The 12,381-nt window shown below is 43.0% G+C and overlaps 2 protein-coding genes across 19 annotated transcripts in view; one reads left to right on the top strand and one right to left on the bottom strand.

Moving 5' to 3' along the window:
• CCDC83 (coiled-coil domain containing 83) overlaps positions 1-6,400 on the top strand; it is a 53,685-nt gene extending 47,285 nt beyond the window's left edge. For 2 of the 3 annotated variants that reach the window (XM_073336529.1, XM_073336536.1), the window contains one exon: positions 820-1,588. In XM_073336529.1, coding sequence (XP_073192630.1) covers positions 820-996 — 177 coding nt within the window. In that variant the 3' untranslated portion in view covers positions 997-1,588. Of the gene's footprint in view, positions 1-819; positions 1,589-6,292 lie in introns of those variants that run through there. The other variant, XM_073336539.2, reaches the window with a different exon arrangement.
• A 1,780-nt stretch (positions 6,401-8,180) lies between these two features.
• PICALM (phosphatidylinositol binding clathrin assembly protein) overlaps positions 8,181-12,381 on the bottom strand; it is a 119,333-nt gene continuing 115,132 nt past the window's right edge. For 13 of the 16 annotated variants that reach the window (XM_073336420.2, XM_073336372.2, XM_073336331.2 and 10 more), the window contains one exon: positions 9,440-9,525. Coding sequence is in view for 3 of the 16 variants with exons in the window: in XM_073336461.1 (XP_073192562.1) it covers positions 9,302-9,525 (224 nt within the window). In the remaining 13 variants the exon portion in view is untranslated. Of the gene's footprint in view, positions 9,526-12,381 lie in introns of all 16 variants that reach the window. The other 3 variants (XM_073336461.1, XM_073336480.1, XM_073336348.1) reach the window with 3 other exon arrangements.

Raw genomic sequence — 12,381 nt, forward strand, 5'->3', positions numbered from 1 at the left:
TTATACACACAAAGCATGAAAAAATGGGTGCTTACCACTACAAAAGGTTTTCTCTCCCCCCACCCCACTCTCCTGCTGGTAATAGCTTATCTAAGGTGATCACTCTCCTTACAATGTGTATGATAATCAAGTTGGGCCATTTCCAGCACAAATCCAGTGCTTTTTTTCCTAACCCCCTCCCCCCTCCTCAGACGTTCTTGTTAAACCCTGGATTTGTGTTGGAAATGGCCCAACTTGATTATCATACACATTGAAAGGAGAGTGATCACTTTAGATAAGCTATTACCAGCAGGAGAGTGGGGTGGGGGGAGAGAATCATAGAATCATAGAATATCAGGGTTGGAAGGGACCTCAGGAGGTCATCTAGTCCAACCCCCTGCTCAAAGCAGGACCAATCACCAATTTTTGCCCCAGATCCCAAATGGCCCCCTCAAGGATTGAACTCACAACCCTGGGTTTAGCAGGCCAATGCTCAAACCACTGAGCTATCCCTCCCCCCCCAAAGAAAACCTTTTGTAGTGGTAAACACCCATTTTTTCATGCTTTGTGTGTATAAAAAGATCTTTTACACTTTCCACAGTATGCATCCGATGAAGTGAGCTGTAGTTCACGAAAGCTTATGCTCAAATAAATTGGTTAGTCTCTAAGGTGCCACAAGTACTCCTTTTCTTTTTGCACATTTGATATGGAAATTGTTGAACACGGAACCCCTTGAGGAAGTCTCTTTGAAAAGGAAAACAGTCATCTTCTGAAGTGCCTCTCTTTTGTTATGCAATTGCTGATGAACAACAATATTCCCTCTCTCTTCTGCAACTCCAGGAATACTCAAAACTGGGTCCCCTGGGGACGAAACTGATGAGTGTAGTGGGAAGAGCCATGCCTATTCATGAAGAAGTGAGAGAAATGTCAAGCAAATGCCAGTTTGAAGACAGTTTTGATACCTATAAATCAGAGGGCCACATCACATACCGCATGATCAAATCTGTATTTACTTAGGAACAAAAGATCCTGGTTGCTTAAAAATAGACTAATTTATGTTGCTCATTTAGAAATGTAATTTGCAGTTCATTAAATCTTTGATCTGTTTTCCAGGTAATCTGTGACACAATGCTTTATGGAAGCTCTTTTCTTAAGTACCTAAAGCATTAGATTTAAATATTAGATAATTTAAATAGCTGGATGCATTAACAGGAATGTCTCTAGATGGCTCATATAAAGGTTTCTTTCTCTAGTACTACAGACTGAGGGCATGAACCTGCACATTCCTTTTGCAGTGCAAACTCCCACTAATGTGGATGGGGTGTAGCTAATGCAGGATCAGGGTCAATATTTTACTTCTATGGTCCATACTTGCAGTCTCCCAGATGCAGATTTCTAGTTTGATTAGACATTACAAACCAATAAACGAAGGCTGACATAAAATGTGGAAACTGCTAAGTATTTACTCGGTTTAAGCAATGTACAGTATGTTGAGAATAATCCAAACTATTGCCAAAATATTTGCTTGAATGATTTTCTTTTCACCTCTGTAAATCAAAAGATCAGACACATTTTAATACATGGCATGAAATTAAACTGCAACACCAGAAAGTGGATTTAAAAATGTATCTATTCTTCAGTTAAAGGATTTTAAAACATGCTGGGCATATTGTTCAGACCTGTCATGGTTATGAGGCTGGTTGTGTATCTGTCTCCTTGCTCACTCTGAGTGCCATAGGCTATGTCTACACAGCCACTTATGTCAGCAAAACTTACGTAGCTCATGGGTGTGAATATTGCACCCCCCCGAGCAACAGATGTTTCACCGGCATGAGCGCTCCTGCCGACAGCTCGTTGGGGGTGGATTAATTATGTCTAGGGGAGAGCTCTCTCCTCTCAGCATAGAGGGATCTTACAGTGGTACAGTGCATTGGTACAGCTGTGCCACTGTAAGGTCTCTCGTGTAGACATAGCCTTACTGATTTTTCTGCTCTTTGAGAAGGACCTGGGTACTGTACCTCCTGTCTACCAACCCCTATCGCCCTGCAGGCCTGACTGGGCTTCGGGCATCTGTGTTTCCTTTCTTCAGGAGCCAACAGCCTGATTAGAACAAAGTATGTTTGTTTAGTAGTTGGAACAAAACGTTGGAAAAAAAAGGGCTTTTAAAACAACAAACAGCCTGTATGCATATTCAGTCTCATCTAATCTTACACTCCATGACCAGCTAAGTTAGACAGGCTTTCCTCTTAAATTACAGGAACAGAACCAAAGCAATTTACCTTCTCGCAGCAAGCCCTGAGCCCTCTGTGACCTAGTCTGTTCTCCACTCATGTGCCCTGCTCAGCTGTAGGCTTGTCCTCGCTGCAGCGGGCAGCTGATAACCGGGACTCTCTGTCAGGTGTTGCCCCAACCCAGCTCACATCCCAACACACAAACCTCTCACCAGGGCAGCAAAGGGTAGTCTGGCAATTCAAAGTTAAGGGTACAATAATTAGGAAGCATGGACATCACCCAAATTACCTGAACTCCGCCCTCCTCCCACTGCTGACCTTCCCCCAGTCCACCGAGTATCAAATAAATAGGCACATTTTAATGCAGTTTTGATAAGGACTAAAGCTAATAGGCTGGAAGTGTAAACATCTTGAATCCACTAAAATCCTCTTTGAGTGCAGTTCTGCAAAGTGCTAAGTATTTTGACCCCCATCCAGCAAAGCCCTTAAGCATGTGCTTAATTGGATTGCAGCCAGAGTGCTCAGGCTTGAATCCTCTTTGTATAATTTTCCTGTTGAGCCAAGCAGTTGTGGATTACATGGCTATACATCTGGTTTATGTAAGTGTTAATCTTCACCACCCCAGGAGTGTCTATCAATCACTTATTTCATTTTTGGTCTGGCTTTTCCAAGGTCTTTAGTCTCAGATATGATAGTTGTGTTGGGTAACACTGCAGAAACACTTTTATATGGCCAACCCTATGTATTTTGGGACTTGTCCCCAGTAGGGGTTCTGAATGTGGCCACTTTCAGGGGAAGGTGTAAAAACACAAAAAGGAGCAGTAGTTTCCAAAGTGATGCAAAGACAGAAGCAAATTGATTAAAAAGCTACAGTAGCACAAACTATCAACAGGGGCAAGATTAGCTCATGGCTCAGCATTCTGAGTTGTGGAGGTGTTGAAGAGGGGCATTGTTTGAAGACGGGCTTGGCACTTGCTTTTGGTTCCTCTGTAATTGGTGCTATGGGGCAGAACTAAGGGAGTTTGGGTGAATCTCATGATGCAATGCCATATTTTTGTTTAACCATAACGTGGAATTCCCAGACTAGGATTTGTAGTTTTGTAAAAACTCTTAAACGATTTCCTGTGAGTGCTGTTTATCACCTTAATTCCAGCTCTGTGCTGTGGGTTGCCTGATAATGCCTCTCCTGTAGGAATTACTCAGTGACAGGAATTAATGCTGAAGAGCCCACTCCTGTGGGATCCTCCCACCCTGTCCGTGGACCAGTTGCCATCCCACCATGCAGCTCCTTGCCTCATGCTTTTACCACCACAGTAAGAGACGACGCCAGAGTGCTACAGCGGGGCTTGTTATTAAGCGAGCAATTTCTGGAACACTAGATGGGTTTTCTTTCCTTCCCTCTACTCTCCTGTGTCTGTCTGTGTCTCTCACTTCTTGGCCCCCTCATGGCCAGCATGAACACTTCTGCCCTCCAATGTGGCTCTAGTTCTAAGCGACCAGCCCCACAGGTGGTTCCCTACTGCAGCTCTTTCCTCATCAAGACAATGAAGAGTTCAAACTCTGTATTGGAGCTATAATTCATGGACACTGCCAACAGTCCCCACCAGAACTATAATTGAAAGCAGGATTCCTTGGCAAAGGCCCCAGTTTTGGAAGAGTTTCTAGGCAAAGCCATCCTGGGGTTAGGATGAAGAGATACTAAGGAAAAGTTTGTCGGTGACATACAAGTGAGATCTCAGTCACTGCAGCCTCATCTCTCTGTTCAATCAGCTTCAAACTTTCCAGAAAATAAAAAACACACATGGAAATTGCAGGTGTGTTGGTTTGGCTCAGGAATGTGCTTCACCGGTTATTCCAGCTTTATGCTAGTGTCTCCATGAAAATGTATGGAGCTTATGGTGTCACTGAAGCAGAGAGAGGCTCCAGACCTATGGTTAGAATGGAAGGTAGCTTCACTCCACAAATGCAGTTCTAGTCTGAGGTGACTAAAAATGGCATCATTTTGCTCAGCATATCTGCTCACTTTCGCAAGTAAAACTAGCTCCTACTTACTCCTGTTTGCTCTGTACAGCCAGTGCAGCTCTGGGACAGCAAGCTGCCTTCTATTCTGGTTTATGAATTATTAGCATGGTCGAGTAACTCACTGGGCTGTGTGTCGTGTTCCCCACCTACAGAGGGTAGGAGTTGTTGCAAAGTCTGGCTCTTTAGTTCAAGTTATGGAGACTCATGCTTTTAGCCCTGGAAGTCTCCTGTTCAGTGCCTGACTTGTTGGCCAAGACCTAGGCCATCACAACTGCTTACCCACTGCTGATTGCAGACTCTATGGATGGTGGTGGAGCCAGAAAGAACCCAGCCTGACATGGACTCAAGGTTTAATCTACAGGAAGTCACCGAGAGCCCATCAGTTGGGAACACCATAATGTCACTTTTCAGAGAACCTCACCAACTGGTGAGTGGCCAGTGACTCTAGCATATGGTAGTCTAGAGTACATGCTGTAGCACTATAACTATACCTTTTACAGCGTTATATTAGTAAATGTATATTGACCGCGTGGTACTGTCTAGCTTTATATAGTCAACAGCAGCAGCTCTTCCAGGGTGGTCCATGGACTGTTCGCTGGTGCTGCGTGGAGAGCAGGCTGGTGCCAGCTCTTATTTCCAGTGGTTAAAATGTAGCAAGCTGCTAAAAATACAAATACTTACCTAGTATTTCATGAGCAACTGTTGTAGGTGCCATGGGGAAGGCAGGCAGTTGTGAATGAATGGGTGTGAGGGGGGAGGTCCATGCTGTGAAAGGAAGTTTGAAAAGTCACGATATATAACATCATCAGCAGGATAGAAGTTCTTCATAAGAATAACTCAAACTCAGTTGTATTTATTAAAATACTTCAGCCGCACTGTCTTTGGTATCAGATTATAGTAGGGTCTGTCTCGCTCCAGGAAAGAGTTTGCTGTAGAGTTCCAGACTCTTCATCTTTGTGTCAAGAGGTGGAAGGATTTTATTATCATTGGCCCAAGAGAGAGAGTGAGGCAAGGGACCTCACTTCGAGTCTCAGTTCTGCTACTTATTTGGGCAAGTCACTTAACCTGGCCCTCCCAGTCTGTATAATGGAACTAGTGTTCACTCATCTTTTGAAAGTGCTTTTTAATACTGAATAAGAACATGGTAGGCTATTGCCACGGACATCACAGCTATCTCCAAAGAAAGTTACCTAAATATTTTAGAAAAGCTGGATGTGCACAAGTCCATGGGGCCAGATCTAATGCATCCGAGGATGCTGAGGGAGTTGGCTGATATGATTGCAGAGCCATTAACTGTTTTCTTTGAAAATTCATGGCATGTTCTTTTATTTTTTGGGTTCCAGCTCCCCTTTCAGCCTTTTCCCCATGGCTTCCCAAGCTGTAATTAACTCATGTCTCCCAGGTACCATCCCGATCCTGCTTCCATCCTCTTCTGCCCAGCAATGACCTCTGAAGAACAGGCTCTTCTTGGCTGGCATTGCCCTTGCTTCTACTTTTCTTATTTGGTTCGGGGCGGTGGGGGGGAGAGGGGGCACCTGGAGCAAAAGGTCTTCAGGTCTGTTGGCTTAACATCTTTTCCCTTGCTAACAGCTTGGGGGAGGAGCAGCAGCTATCTGTGTGGTGGGCCTCAGGGGCCTTCTGATATGATTAATATTTGTTTATTCTGAAAGAAGTTAGTGATTCTGTGCTTCCGGGGGGGACAGTTTTCAAGCTATCAGTGACAATCTGTTGCATGCAATATTGCCATACTTAAACCAGTATTTTATACATCCCTGTGATTTCTGTTCCCTAATGACTGCGTTTTCATAGCAGCAAGACCTTTAGATGTATTACCCACCTTGGGTGTTTGGTACATTTGAGTTTTTAGAAAATACATGCAATGTCCAATATTTATTTCTCAAATTTACACCAGTGACAGATTCTTGTGATGACTTTAGCCAGAATAACTTAAAGGAAAAGCTCCATTGCTCTGACTCCTTTTATTGTCTAATATATACCCTAAGGTTGTTTCTTTAACATTTTTTTCCTGGGTTTGCACGCTGCTTTTACTTTTTTTCAAGTAGTCTGATCAGTTTCTACAAGGAATCAGAGCCCTCTGTAACAACACAATCATCCCCTCCACGGCTTGCTGAATCAGATGTACAGAACAGCAAGAAGGCGGCAGCTCTGCAGCAGGAGTTCCTGCTCTGACAAATAAAACAATCCAGCCTATGGGAATGAGGTACTCAACTTTCATTGAAAAGTACCGTGGGTTGAGCAACTCACTTAGGTGCCTTAGAACTCCCAGCTTAACACAGCCCATGGATATGAGAACAGGTTACTCCTGAAGGAGAGCAGCCACATGGGACTGAGATGAGCAGCTAGAGTTAAAGCCTGTAGGGGCAGCCTGGGGTTGAACTGGAGCTGCTAACCTTAAGGCAAGTTGCTATGTCTTCACTGCTATTTTAACCTGTCAGCTAGCACGTTAGCCAACCCGCATTAACATACCTTTTATTGGCAATCAAGGCGTACTCTTATAAATAGGGTCCTGCCAAATCAAGTCCATTTTGGTAAATGTAATAGTCATAGGATTTTTAAAATCTGAAATTTCAGTGTTGTAACTGTGGAGGTCCTGACTACGGGGGGAGGGGGAGTTGCAAGGCTAGTGTGTGTTTGCAGTATTGCCACCCTTCTGTGCCAGCACCAGAGATGGGTCTGACCCAGCCCTGGGAGCAGCCAATGCAAGGGAAAAGGAAGTCCCATCCCTCCACAGCCTGGCCAGGACTAGCAGCCTGAGCCTGGCACAGGGTAGGAGCCCCCAGCTCTGCTCCTCTCCAGTGCTCAGAAGTTAAAGGGACTTTGGGCTGGCTCTGTGTGTGTGTGACGGAGGATGACCAGGGTGCCCTGCTCCCCCACATCCCATGCCACCCTCACTTCTGCACTGCTGCTGGTGGCACTGCCTTCAGAGTTGGGTGCCTGTCCAGCAACCACTGCTCTCCGGCCACCCAGCTCTGAAGGCAGCGCAGAAGTAAGGGTGGCTATATTGCAACCCCCCCACAATAGCCAGATTTCATGGCAGGAGACCATATTTCATGGCCATGAATTTGGTAGGGCCCTACTTATAAAACAAGGCCATCACCACATCAGACACTTCATTTTAAAGGTTGTTTGCAACCAACAAAGGGCTATAGACTTTTCAAATGAATCTCTGAAGTAGAAGGTAGCAGCCTGGGAGAAGAGCATTAGTAGGGAATACTGAAGATTCAAAACCTTTTACCAACCAATACAGGCAATATGTCCATTTTGCATACTAACAGAACAATACTGGCTCAGCCCCGTTCACACGTTTCTTTAGACAGAGTCCCTTAAAGTTACTTGTGTACTAGCCATTTTACAATGTGGGCCAATATAAGGTCAAGATTTGAACATCAGGGCAAACCTCAGAATAGCTGAAAACAGCCCTACTAGGTTCCCCTCATTATGAACAGGCGCTTATATCATTCTTCCTAGACTTCGAGTAAGTCCTTTGCTTTCATGATGGGAACTTTGTCTCCATAGTCAGCAAGATGCTTCTAGCTTGTCAGCCATGGCCCAAGTCTGGAACATTTGAGGTAGTTGTGTAAGGGAAACTGGTGTAAGCCTGTTCATGTTTCTTTCTGTTTCCCAGTTACAAGCATCAAGTTGCCTGCTCTAAGCATTTTGAGAATGTTAGGGGACACCGGACACCAATGATTTCAAGTAATAGATCCAGCTCTTGGTGAGAGTCTGAATTCGCTCACTTCAATAAAACGAAGGTGCTGTACCACCATGGGGAGAGGCGCAGTATAAAAATCTAGGCATTCAGATTGGTGCACTTCCTAACATGTAATATGCATGTAATTAAACAGATTTGGTATTGTAAGGAAAGAAAGTAGTAATTCTTGCCCATTTTAAGAGGCAAAAAGAAAAAAGCACCTCATACTTTCATACTGTAACAAAAAGGTCTGTGGAAGCTGCATTTTATTTGAAAATCCACCCATTTTTGCTAACATACATTTTAATATTTTAAACAAAAATAGAATCTGCAGAGACAATGCAGCAAGTATGCTTAATTCATGTACAGAATTGCTTTCATATCATTGACTATCCTTCTGAAGGCCCCTTTCCACCCAAAAGTTAACTATGTATTTACGCAAAGCACCGATCAACAGTGCTGCTTTAATTCCTCATTAACTAAATTCTTGCTAGTCGTCATTTGTAAAGATCCTACTTCCCCCCCCATTTTTTTTTTTAAAGGTACATGATCATAAACATGGCACTAGCCAAATGAAAATCAAGGCTTTTTTCACATAATACCTCCTAGAGTGTTTAAAGAAAAGGAAAGTCTTAAAGTGAAAGCAATTCCTCACATTCATTCTGGAAGGGCCTGATGTCAAATCTAAAATGATGACATGCCAAGCACAAAGCAATAAAGTTCCTTCCCAACGCACTAATGCTGAATTAAAAATGTAGTGTTTCTCCTGGTCAGTTAACTGTTCCCTTGCAAAACCCTCGGCACAGAATTGACTATAAGGATTAATGCATTTTATAACTTCCCTAATTCCCATACAGACTGAGAATTCATAAGATTCAGGCCTTTAAAATAGTTAGTGCTCTCTATGTGTCAGCTGAAAAGCATTCTGAATCAAAATCATTCTTGTGGATAAAAATCAGACATACTGTATACATCCATACTCATTTTCATAAGGAGTTTGATACAATATTAATGTTACTTAAATTGATAATCATAAATAAATACAAACAATACATAAGGAATGTCTACTGCAAACTGAATATATAATTTTTTTTAAAAGAAAAGTTAATTTTCATTGCTGTGTCTACATTTGTGAGGACTGAAGAAAAGATAACTGCAGAATTAAGAGTTAGGATCTGATCCCCCGAAGAAAATCTTGTTTTGAGTTATGGTAAAGGACACTCATCTTCATTGCCCACAGCATTTCCAAATACAAATCTTACGATTTCAGAATAAGAGCTTCTCTTAGTATGTTACTGATTATGGATACTAATAGGAGTTGAAAGTACTGACGCGTTAGTCACCAGAAAAAAACATCTTAAATTAGGGGAATTCTTGGCTTTATATCGTGTATTGACACTTCCCTAAAGAGTTGTCCCAGTTTCCTTTGTGGGCCTTCATGATTTTCCTGCATCATTTTAAAGGAAGAGGAGTTAAAATACAGCAATTTGGATTTTGCTGGAAGTAGGGGTTTGCTGTTGATACGTGTCTTTTTGGAGCTGTTCCTTTCTCTTCCATCTGGCATGATTACATAAACTGTATCTGGAAAGACAAAAAACATTCAAAGTTTACTTTTCTTTACTCAATATAATGAGACTTACTTAGAAATAAAGGTCTCTGATCCCTTTAAATGTGTTGGACATGGAAAGTCCTCCACATCCAGACTATCAGAAATAAAAGTTCTAAAGATGCTGATCAAAATAAAAATTTACAACAAGAATGAAGATGTATACAAGCCCTTGGGATTTCTTTCCAAGTACGCACTCTCTGTAGTGTTACTGTGGATTGGTTAGACTGTTTATCCAAAAGATCAGAAAAATGAAGTAGTCATCACAAAATTGTCACTGCCCAAGCATTGTAAGAAACTAATCTAACGCTAAGACATGAAAGGAAAAGCTCAAATTCCTATTTCTCTTTACTCTAGAAAGACAGCATTCAGTTTTCCCTAGGTTATGCACACTAAAATCAATACTTTTAAAGGGTAATGTTTCCAAAGTAGTTTATATTTGCACACACATTTAATTATATAAATCTTTAAAAACATTTAAAGCAGACACATTAACGTCACTGTTGATGCAAAAGAAAACTCCAATGCCATTTATTGTATAGAAACAGCCAGCGGGTGTAGTATCTCTTTCCCCATAGCAGATAAATAGTTCAGTTCTCTCATCATGGTGAGGATGGTCAATTAGATTGTATGCCACAGATGGTAGATACTCATAAGACAATTTTGTATGCCTGTTGCAAAAACACAGATGCACAAATTTTCCTACTGAAATAATTGCCAGATAGTCTCTGCTCAATGAGCACAATTGTCCCTGATTCTTCAGTCAGGAGATTTGGTATGCATGCTGTCAGCAGTCAGTAAGGAAAGAGCTCAAAACAGGGAGAATCATATTGTGTTTCCAATGGACAGAAGCAAAATTAGTATTCATGTGTTTCAGCAAGCTTTGTAACTGCACTGCTTGAGCATAATTTCTGTGAATCACTGTTTTTGGAGTTACACCTCAGCCAAAACAACCTGAGGTTACTTACCTGGAACTGAATGTTCTTTGAGATGCATGGTCCCCATCCATATTCCACTGACTGGTTATGTGCATGCGCCATATGCCTGGAGCCAAAGCTTTTGATAGTACTGTTCGGCAGTCTGCGCACGTGCCCTGTGTAGCCTCATGGTCTTCCCCCAGGTGATAAAGGGCATGATGGGCTGCTGGCATCTCTAGTTCCTTCTCTACTGCAGAGCTACTGAAGGGGAAGGAGGGTGGGTTTCAAATACAGACAGGGACCACACATCTCGAAGAACATTCAGTTACATATAAGTAACCTTTTCTTCAAGTGATGGTCCCTATTGTACTCCACTGAGGGTGATTAACAAGCAGTACTTATGTCGTAGGATGATGCGAGGAGCCTGTGGAATGGACGATTGCTGCTCCGAATAAAGCATCTGTCGCAGAATCATGCACTAGAGCATAGTGCGTCAAAAAAAGTGTGTACCGAACTCCACGTGGCCACCTTGCATATGTTTGCGAGAGGCACATTGTGGAGTGTAGCTGTAGTTGATGCTTACACTCTCATGCAATGGGCTCAAATCCTTTCAGGCGGAATTGCATGATAGAAGCGCATAATGCACCCTCAGACCCACTTGAAAATTCTCTGGATGGAAATGGCTTGTCCTTTCATTCTCTCCCCTATGGCAACAAAAAACCTGGGAAATTTCTGAAAGAGCTTTGTTTGCTCAAGATAAAAAGTGAATGCCCTTCAAACATCTAACAAGTGAAGCCCTCTTTCCTTGTTCAAGGCATGAGGTTTGGGGAAAAAGGTAGGTAAGTGTATGGGTTGAGTGACGTGGAATTGGGAAACCACCTTCAGAAGGAACTTGGGGTGGAATTGTAAAGAGACCTTGTCTTTATGAAAAGTGGTGAAGGGGATTAGCCATCATGGCCCCCAGTTTCCTAACCCTCCTAGCCGATGAAATGGCGATGAGGAAGGCGACTTTCATGGAAAGGAGAGATAGCAAGCATAGGTTTGAAGATGGTGATCAGCAAGGTGAGGACTAGGTTAAGGTCCTATTGGGAGCGAAAGGTTGAATAGGATGGTATTTTCGCAGGAGACCCTTCCAGAACCACACAGTTAAAGGGTGGGTAAAGACTGAATGACCAGCAGATGAAAGGTGCCTATGGCAGCTGCATGCACCCTAATGGAACTCAGAGTAGCAGCCGTGTTAGTCTGTATTCGCAAAAAGAAAAGGAGGACTTGTGGCATCTTAGAGACTAACAAATTTATTTGAGCATAAGCTTTCGTGAGCTACAGCTCACTTCATCGGATGCATGCAGTGGAAAATGTGCATCCAATGAAGTGAGCTGTAGCTCACGAAAGCTTATGCTCAAATAAATTTGTTAGTCTCTAAGGTGCCACAAGTACTCCTTTTCTTTTTTCCTAATGGAACTGACAGTCAGTCCTGAGTCCTTCAGATAAAGGAAATATTCCAGGAGTAATAGGATGCCCTCTGCTTCAGGGACAAGGCCCTGTTTGGTAGCCCAGGAAGTGAAACATCCACTTGGCTCGATACAAGCACCTTGTGGACTCCTTCCTGCTGCTTGAGAGGACATCTCGTACTGCCACAGAGCATTCCCGCACTAGTGGAGGTGTCCATCCAAAAACCAAGCCAAGAGGTGAAGAGTGTGTGAGTGGGGTGTCTGAGTCTGCCATTGTGTTGAGTCAGCAGCTCTGGGAATGTTCAAAGTGTGATTGGAGGGTGCTTCGATATTCAGAGGAGCAGATGCCACAATTGGTGAGGCCAGAATGAGACTGTCAAGATGGTTGTTGCCTTCTGCTGTTTGATCCTGTGGATCACTTGCAGTAAGGGGGGGAAGGCATAATTCGTCTAGTCCAAGCAAT

This window comes from Lepidochelys kempii, chromosome 1 (genome assembly GCF_965140285.1).
Source record: "Lepidochelys kempii isolate rLepKem1 chromosome 1, rLepKem1.hap1, whole genome shotgun sequence".
NCBI classification, from domain to species: Eukaryota; Metazoa; Chordata; order Testudines; family Cheloniidae; genus Lepidochelys; species Lepidochelys kempii.